The 9833-nt window shown below is 34.9% G+C and overlaps 1 protein-coding gene and 1 non-coding gene across 2 annotated transcripts; one reads left to right on the forward strand and one right to left on the reverse strand.

The window, feature by feature from the left end:
- Nucleotides 1-3328: 3328 nt before the first annotated feature.
- On the forward strand, nucleotides 3329-3401 carry TRNAR-ACG (transfer RNA arginine (anticodon ACG)). Its single transcript has one exon. It is a non-coding gene; the product is annotated as a tRNA-Arg (tRNA).
- A 398-nt stretch (nucleotides 3402-3799) lies between these two features.
- Nucleotides 3800-7182, reverse strand: LOC11435805 (uncharacterized protein At4g18257). The gene is made up of 3 exons (XM_003608449.4): nucleotides 6798-7182; nucleotides 6015-6332; nucleotides 3800-4427 (listed from the first exon to the last, which is right to left on the reverse strand). The coding sequence occupies exons 1-3, from the start codon at nucleotides 7079-7081 to the stop codon at nucleotides 4253-4255; spliced, it is 777 nt and encodes a 258-aa protein (XP_003608497.1). The 5' UTR covers nucleotides 7082-7182; the 3' UTR covers nucleotides 3800-4252.
- Nucleotides 7183-9833: the final 2651 nt, after the last annotated feature.

The raw sequence follows: 9833 nt of genomic DNA on the forward strand, positions 1-9833 counted from the left end.
AACCCGGATACGAGATACGATACGGATACGATACTGCACCGATACGTCGATACGGAAAAATTTCAAAAATCAAGATACGATACGGCTGTGATACGTTAATAAAAAAAAATTATATAATTAAATGTATTATATAATTATAATCATTTTTTTATTATGCAAGTATATTGACAAACACAAGAAACCAGGCTCGTAACACATTAATATAAATATAATATTGACGATTAAGAGAGTGGTAATTACATACGCAATATATACCAAAAAGAGCACCAGATACATCAATGCTACACTATATCCAAAAGGAACTTGTTAGTGCTATACTATATCGATCCAAAAAAGAATCCCTATATCCAAAAAAAGAACACATCATTACTAAGAGTTAACACTAACAAGTAACTAACGTTTATAATGTTTTTGTTCTTATTTTTTACACAAAAAAAACAGAAATCAAAATAATATAAAAAAAACACAAGTATCCGTGCGTATCGGGATGTATCGGATAATTATTTTTTAAAAAAATAAAATTTAATATTTGGATACTCTCCGGATACGTATCGGGCAGGTATCGGTGCAGGATACGCAGGGGATACAGTACGTCATCCATTTTGAAGTATCGGGGCTTCAGAGGATCTAATCAATAATGTTTGAACGATTGTAATGGTACGAGTCCCAAATACCCTCAAGTTTGCAGTCTTTTCTTGCACTTTGAAAAGAATTGATTTATTGTGTTTTTGCAATTTTCAAGAAGCCAAGTCAAAACTTGGGAAAAAACGGCTGAGATGTTTGTAGCTTGTTCAATATGAGTCAAATAACTCAAAAGTGTACAATATGCTTGGTTGGACTAAGACATAGACAAGATGAATCTGTGAGTGCTTTCGTAGGTTGTTTTAATGACAAAATGTCCCCAATTAAAGACTTGATTTTGTCTTGAGCGCCCCATGCATTGGTATCATGACTCAAAATAGGACCATTTTCTGATTCATTGGCAAGGTGACCCTCAAAGACCCTTTACACGTTGCACAAGTGGGAAGCAGGCTACTTCCCCATGGAAGATATAACATTGAGAAAAATACAAAGCCTCCATCACAAACAATGGCCAACGTCAAGATAGGATAAGGATGAGAAACATGAATACATACCCATTTTCTCCGCTCAGTGATAGACCTCGAAATTTTTTTCTAGATGCCTATGATTCCAACCTTATGAATCTATCCCACCAAAGTTAGATCAAATCTAGGGCTAGCAATGAACCGAGTTAACTCAAATATGGTTCGAAGTTCGACTCGACAATTAACTTGTTGAATTTGGTTCATGAACCAAATGAGCTGAAAATTAAGTTTGTTAATTAAATGAGTTGAACTTGAGTTATATATAATTTGACTCGTTTGGTTCATAAATTAAGTCGATAATATGTTAGAGAAAAAATAAAAGCTAATTATAATAGTGTAACACATAATGTTGATACAATGGCAGTCTTATAGTTCAAGCTTTTAAATTATAATAGTCCCACATCGGGGATTAGTAAACAATAGAGAGGAGTTGTGTCTATATAACGGAAGCGCATCACTTCATTGGAGTAATTTTCTGATGGCGAGCACTACAACATATATAAAGTGTAACTACAATTCTCCCTTAGTAATATTTATTTCTGAGGGACCTTAGTATTATTATTTTGTTTTTCTGGTACATATTAATCTTCCATATGGATATGATTTACCATGTACTAATCTGATAGAGGTACAACGTTTTGGTACTCATAGTTTTATTTTAGTTTAATCTTTGCCTTTTAAAAAAATAAATTGAAAGGCCAAAGGTGTAGTTTTTTTGAAAAATAAAAGACATTTAAATTGTATGATTTGAGCCTAATGAGTTGAGTTGTTCGTGAATTTTAAATGAGCCGAACTCGATTCGAGTTTCAAGCCGATCTAATTCTTATCGGGTCGAGTCGAACTCAGACGAGTTCGATTCGACTAGACTCATTTCCTACCTTAATCAAACCTAAAGAATATCACACGCTATATTGTGAATACCATATGATACATGGTCATTGCACTAATGAATATATCTACCCAAGACGAGGGACATCTACAAAAGTTCGCAGATATGAAGGAACCCCCTCAAGACGAGGAGCGACATCAAATTCAAAGAAGAATTTCGAGAACATTTGAACCTCGTAGAATGTCCAGGGTCCTAGATAAAAGACACAATTCAGAGAAACGCAAAAGTGATTTAGTGCCCATTGCAATCAGACAATCCCTAAGAAGATGTAATATTGACTCAATAACATCACCACAATGAGAAAAAAAAAAAAAAAAAAAAAAAAAAAAAAAAAAAAGAGTCTCAATATGTATGTTATTAGTAATCAACTTATCATGTTCGATAAGCCAAGCAAATCACCTAACTCATTCTAGAGTTTAGTCGTCCACATTCATCCCCAACCACCTACATTCCGATTGATGTTGAAATTTTAAATACACAAAGCATTGTAACCAGGCGCTACCGAGTATTCACCAACACTCCCACTTATACAGACTCTCCAACATCATCTCTTTGATCAGCTAAAGGAGGATGGATAACAACATGCATTTTATGCACAAATTCTAGAGGCAAACATGCTTCCAGCTCTTGAAACTTCCACTTACCATGCTCATCGAAAAGGTCTGACACCTTAACATGCCTCAAACTAGGAGGAATTCTAATATTTATGTTTATTACTCTTAACCCCGCATCTATCAAATTGGATCATCTTATTCATTCTTCCGTCTCTTAACTTTTTTATATTTCTTTTACTTTCACTCTTTTTTGTTAATATTTTTATCTTTTAATGAGGAGAGGGAATGAGTTTAAGAGAGATATGAAGAGTTATGAGATAGAATGAGATAAGAGTGAAGGAGAGGATTCATAGCCTGTATATATTCAACAATGGTCATAAACAAGGACATATTCACCACTTCCTACCAAACAAAAAAGGAAAATGTTAACCGGTGCCTCCGGGGCACTAGTTAAGGTCTTTATATGATAATTTATCATAAAAATATGTGTAATCAATGCATCGAAAATCGAAAGATTTGCCTTTTTTTAAATAATTTCTTTTTTTGAAATCTCTAAAAAGTGCCCAGCACTCGTTAACAAGACCCAACAAAAAAACCATGCTGCCAAGATTGGACATAATTAAACCAAATTATTCCACAAGCATGAATCATTTGGCTTAGCTTCCACAGCAAATTATCTCGATCATATTTTCCTTTGAGGACAGGAGACATCGGTAACACAGTAGTAATTTGTATATAAATACATTGGTTTGTGGCACCTTAACAAGAATTCAATTGATGACTCCGTGGCCCAATGGATAAGGCGCTGGTCTACGGAACCAGAGATTCTGGGTTCGATCCCCAGCGGAGTCGTTTTATATTTTTAAAATTACGTCCTATATAAAATATGCAACAAAAAACACTGACATTTTTTTCATTTTAGTTTACTTTTCTTATTTTCTGCTCACTTGGTTATTTTAAAAGCTTACTGTATTGAATCCCCAAACAATGGTTTTATCACTTCACTTGTGATTAGATCCGTATTGAATATAAGATACACTTTTGAAAACTTTTGTATAGTTCAAATTATCTTTCACTATTTACCTATTTTTACAATAAAATTTAGCAAGCAATAAAAATATAACAATACCTATGGGGAATGTGCGATTTTGGGTTGATTTTTTCATTGTTTCTGTTTTATTCTTAACAACTCAATTTTTTTAAATTCAAACTCAAATCCACAGCATAATTATAGGGAATGCGAAATTCTATTTTACTCCTAAAAACAATTTTTTTTCAACTTTATGTTTCAACCTCAAACTCAATACACAACATAATAATAAGGGATTTCAAATCCACAAGGACATAATAACAGTGGATTCAAGTCACTGAAATCAGTTGAAGGTCAAAGGAAGACCAATCTCTTCTTGGTTAGGCCAACAAAACTAAAGGCAGTGCTTTAGCTATAATAATTCATGTACAGAGCAATTAAATTATTTACAAGAGAAAAAAGAGGAACGTTTCTTTTGCTTCTATCTTTTCTTTCTTTTTTGATTATCTGAGGGTTGTTTTGCATCAAATGAAACCAGATATACCAATATTGTAACTCGAGTGAATAATAACTCAGTTTTAGTCTGCTTTGAACTCCTCTTGCCTTTTTTAAAGGAAATATTTGCTTCTCTCCATCCACCTTTATAAATTATGGAGAATAATTGGTGTGCACATCATGTGTGCTTAATCTCAGATTCAGATCCAACAGAAGTGGCCTTCAGTTCTGCCAATTTCTTCCGAAGATAGGCTTGCTTAAGTTTCTCGCGTTGAGCAGCTAACTGCTCCTGTCTGCGTAGTTTAATTTCGGAAGCCTTTTCTCTCGCACGACTGGCTTCTTCATGAACTTCCCTGAAAATTTTGTTAAAAAGACCAAATTAGCCATAGGCTCACAAATTTAACAAAGCAATTACCCAGAATAATCCTGGATAAAAAAGTTCAAATATGCAAAAACCTCAACCTCCCACCCCCGGAAAAAAGTAAAAAGTAACAATAATAGGAAAAAACATCCCCAGCCCCATCTTCATCATTCCCTGCTTAAATGTAAAAGACAAACAGGATATTATTCTTTATATATTCTACAAGCTCAAACTAGAAAGAGTTTTATTTTTATTTTTTTGAAAGAGCAACCTCGAAAGAGTTGATACTTATAGTAAGCCATTACTTACCTCAATAGGTTACAGCACTATGTATTATATAATTCAAGCAATTTGAATTTAATATCATCAAACCAAAAATTTGACTTAACCCAGTAGGCATTCAACAACTGACCCCTACCTAAATCCAAAATTAAAAGCTCTAGAAGAGTGAATAAACGGGCACTCAATCACTAATTCACTATTGCACTACTTATGTGCCAATTCTAACAAGAAGGATACTTTACGGCAATCTGAGCACTTTTGCCTTAACTCAACCCTATTTTACACTCCCAAACTAAGCACAAGTAGTTAAATATATTCTCTTTCTGAGAAACAATGTTGAGCAAGAGTCTAGTTGTTTATCATATCCCATCTGTGGATCAACTGGCTGACATACTAATAAAGACCTTATCCACTCAGAGACTTGCTACACATAGAGATAAACCCTGAAGTGTTGGACTTCTTTGCCATGGTGTGTCCACCTTGAATTACGAGGTGGGTATTAGAGAATTTGTAATTACTGTGTTCTACTGCAAGCTGCATTGCTCTTTGTTTCCATTGTATTCACATAGATTATTTCTGCTGTAAGTTATAGTAACTTCTGCTTCTAGCAGCTTTTGCTACTTCTGTTAACCTAGGATTCTTGCAACTGGTATTAGTGAGAGTTAATTAACCAACTGATAGTTAGAAGCAGCGACCAATCTCACTGAACTTCTATATCGACGTTCAGATTTTGCACCCTGTAATATTGATTATCATCATTTGAGAAATATAAAACTTTTAGATTTTCTTTTCCACTCTCTCAAACATTTTCTTACACATTGCTTCCCCTCACTCTGTCACCAAGTTTTACTTGTAATACGTAGATTTGTCACTGAAATTGTTATCACAGTTGCCAAACAGATTTAGCTTCCGCGTTGAAGCACAAGCTCCTCACAAAATTTTTGACATTTCTAACCTTGAAGCTTGAAAGGAAACCTCTCAAATCATTGCTATCACTCCCATATATAAAGCATATTTTGGTAATTATGCACTCAAAATCGATTTTAATCTAACCAAACAACATTAATTCCTCCAAAATCACATTTCATACAAAGTTTTCCAAACATAAAACACACGTTCCTTCAAGGCTCACATGCACTTTAACCATAATCAATATCATCCAAAGGTTAAGTTTCCAAACAATCAAACTGACACACACACACAAAGAACCTTTGCATCGAGTTTATCCTAACTATATATAGAACAAAAACATTACACTTTCAACAAATAGCAAGTTATAAGGAGACAAATCGTGTACCTAACATTGCGCTTGTGCTCAGCACCGTCAACTACTCCAGCAGCTCGACCAAGCCCAACAGGTTTCAAGTTAAACAGCGAAAAAGCATCACCATCACCAGCACCACCATGTTCATTTTCTTGCAACACGTTGGGATTTGTAGAGAGATTGCCATCATCATGATCATCGCTCTTACGAACAAAATCAACACAATACTTCTCTTTATCCTCTTCATCAGACAATTCTCCCTTAACTAACTTATCATACAACTCAGCCTTCTTCTCCAATGCAGCATAGCTCACTGATCCATCTTTAATAGCTTTCAACTCAAGTTTATCCCTAATCATAACAACAAACACACACACACAAACAAACACAAATTAATCTCAATTATCAACAAACACAAATTCAATTAGGTATTATCTAAAGATATAAATGTATGTTTGGTTCCACTTTAGAAGCAATTCTGACAGGTTTGGCTGCTCTTGAGTATAATTTATTTTGCCTCCATAATTGATTCTACCTAGAAGCTAAATTTTGAGCTTTGATTCTAAAATTGATTACCAGACTCAATTTTTTTGTTCAACTCACTTTTATATATTCAAATATAAATCACTTTACTTTCAACTCTCGTTTCGGCCAGAATCAAGTTTACAAAATCATATAATTCCAAATCAATTTTTCTCACTGTAGAATCAAACACACACCGGATATAATAACAGAATAACCAAATTAATTCCTAAAAAATTAAAATAATAAAACAATTGAAACATAAAGTGAAAGAAAGGGGAAACAGGTGATTACTTGAGATCGCGTGCATCAACACCGGAGTTCTTATTGGAGTAGGGACCTTTGGAAGTGATGATGTTTTTGGCGCGTTGATATTCAGCGTCGGTGCCTGATAATTCTCTGGACTTTTTGGAATCTTCTTGAGATTTGTAGAGTTCAGCTTTCAATTCGAAGATGGAAGATGCACCAACACCCTCGATGGTTCTGTGCTTCTTTGGCATTATCGTCGATTCTGTTAGCCATCCTAGAGATTCCGTCGCGACTCTCTTTTTCCCCGACGGCGCCTCCGTCCCCGTCATCGTTAAACCTGATTCCGATGAATTTTCTCTCTTCTTCTTCCTTTGTTCTTACCGTGCGCTCGGTTCCTATTTCCTCAATTTTACACGGATGGAAGTGTAAATAATTTTGGGCTCGATTTAGTAATATCAATAACTTATTGGGCTAGTTTTGTAAATTTGTTCACTGAAATAAGATGCGTTTGATAAATAGTTTTTTTGAAAACTCTCCCCTGCAAATTTTAAAGCCCTAAAAATTTATGTTTTATTTATACCGTTTTAACCCAAATTGTATAGATTTGTTGTATCTAATTTAGAGTGTTCACAATGCGAATTGAATCATTTTATAGATTCAAGGGTTAAATATGTTTTTAATCCCTAAAAAATTGTGATCTTTTAAGTTTAGTCTTTATTTAATTTTAATAGTATTTTTAGTCCCTATACAAAATTTATGCACTTAGTTTTAGTCCCTACTAAATCTAAATTTGTTTAATCATGTTTAAATTTTTAACGTTTTGAACAATTTTTTGCAGAAGTGTTAAGAACATTACTAAAAGTTCATCTGCAAAAAATAATCTCAAAATTTTATTTCTATGTCCAGATTTTTTTACTTTTATCTTGAACTCATGTCTTTTAAAAATATTCATATTTAATTCATTTCATGTTAAAAAAAATTTAAATTTTAGTAAACGAACCTTTTGTAATATTATAAACTTGTTTAAAAAAAATCGTTTTAAGATTTAATAGTTTAAGGATAATTAGAGAAACTTTGTTTTAATAGGGACTAAAACAACATGTAAATTATTTTTATAGGGACTAAAAAAACTATTAAAATTAAGTAAGGACTAAACTTAGAAGTTCCAAATTTTATAGGGACCACAAATATATTTAATTCTAGATTTAATGAATAGTTTTTTTGAGTAAAATCTCAATCATTAAACATTAGAGAGAAAATAATAATTAAATTATAAGGAAAAATGGTTATTGTATATTAATGGTGGAGATTTTTTTTTTTTTTTTGCTAAGCCAGGAGATTGGACAGGCATCAGGGGGAAGCAACAACATCCCAACTAGGTTGGCACCCCGCAAAACCCTCATCCTATGCCGCCAATCTCAGATAAAAATTTTATTAAAAAAAGGGAAAAAAAAAAGTACATGAGGGGGGACTAGGCCAAAACCCTCAAAAAACAAAGCAGAAATAGAAAAGGAACATAAAACAGAAAGAAAACAGCAGACATAAAAAGAAACATCTGTTTACGGGAACCTAGGGTGAGGGAATCCTCTCCGGTCCAAGAAGAAGTCAGTCTGAAGATTCTGAGGCAACACCGATAACTAAACCTTGCCTTGTAACGAATGACCCAAATTCACTAGAAAGTCCGCACAGGTTCCCAAAAGATGGAACCTGTGCAAATGTTACCATTGGCTCCACCAAAAATAATAAAAGGATATAAAACTCATTTATCACCTGAATTTGATCCTCCTTAAGAGCAGGTTTTATATGGTGGTGGCTTGTCAATCTGAAGCTGCTTTTTAACTTGCTGCTTTTGCTTCTTAGAAAGAACCGGAGTGAAGGGTAACTCCACATTGGCTTTGTCATATTCACGGACACGCATCCAAAGATCCAAGTCATGTTGAACATTCGGATTGCTATGTGGTTCAAAAACAGTCAAAATTCTGTCTCCATTTTCATTAGTCCCTGTATGCGCAACCGTGTAATTCTGAGCAATACGCTCCATCTCTAAAAAAGTGGCAGTGTCGTCCGGGATGGATCTGACAACAAGAGGGCTAGATTGCACGTCATCGTGCGCATCATCAATATTAAGTTGAGTTGGTGACATCTCCCTAGCAGAAGCAGAGGCCTCCAAATCAACAGTCAAAGAATGCTCACAAACAAGGGCATCCGAGCATGGATGTGTCTCAAGTGCATTCTGAAGAATCTCCAACTCCTCCCGTGGTTCCAAATTAACATGTTCTGAAAGCACGTCATCATGCACATCATCAGGGGAAACTAACTCCAACACTGGTACAAGTGATGTCTGTTGTTGTGGTGGAGTCGTAGTAGTAGGCATATCAGCAGCCAGCATGGATTTTTGAGTCTCATTAGGGATAGTAAGTGCTGCAAATGCTTTGGATGAACCTATACCAGATGGATTTTCTTTCGTAGACACCCAGTGAGGTTTTGTGGCTGGTATTTGCGTCTTCCCTTTTGCAACTTTATCCTTAGACATGACATCCTTCCTTGGGTACAACCAACGACAGTTTGTAACATCATGTCCAAGCGTCTGACAATGCGAGCAAAAATCCAGAATTCATTCGTAAACAACTTCTACAGGATAAGAAGCTCCTTCCCTTTCCACAATAATTTCATGAAAGATCCTTTTGGAGAAGTCAATGTCGACAAGTATACGGGCATAGTGTCCAAAAAGTCTTTTCAGTGTTGCATTGTCAAGAACTAGCGGCGTGCCAACCGCACTAGCAATTTCACGTAGAGTCTGCTCCATCCAATATTCTTGTGGCAATGCCATCAATCGGATCCATACCTGCGCATGGGTGTTCCTCTGATTATACATATCAAAATCGACAGTCCATTCAAATAAGCGTAAAACCCCCGGTTTCAAATTTATAGTTCCCACTGCCCAAACAGTTTGCATATCAGATTCATTAGCAAAAAAGAATTCGTAAAAACCCCTACCTAGAGATAGTAACGTCCAAGGAGCAGCAGTCTTCCACTGTTTCTTAAGCTTGTCCTCAATTTCCTTCGACGCGTAGGGTTTGT

The sequence above is a fragment of the Medicago truncatula genome, chromosome 4, assembly GCF_003473485.1.
Source record: "Medicago truncatula cultivar Jemalong A17 chromosome 4, MtrunA17r5.0-ANR, whole genome shotgun sequence".
Taxonomy (NCBI): Eukaryota; Viridiplantae; Streptophyta; class Magnoliopsida; order Fabales; family Fabaceae; genus Medicago; species Medicago truncatula.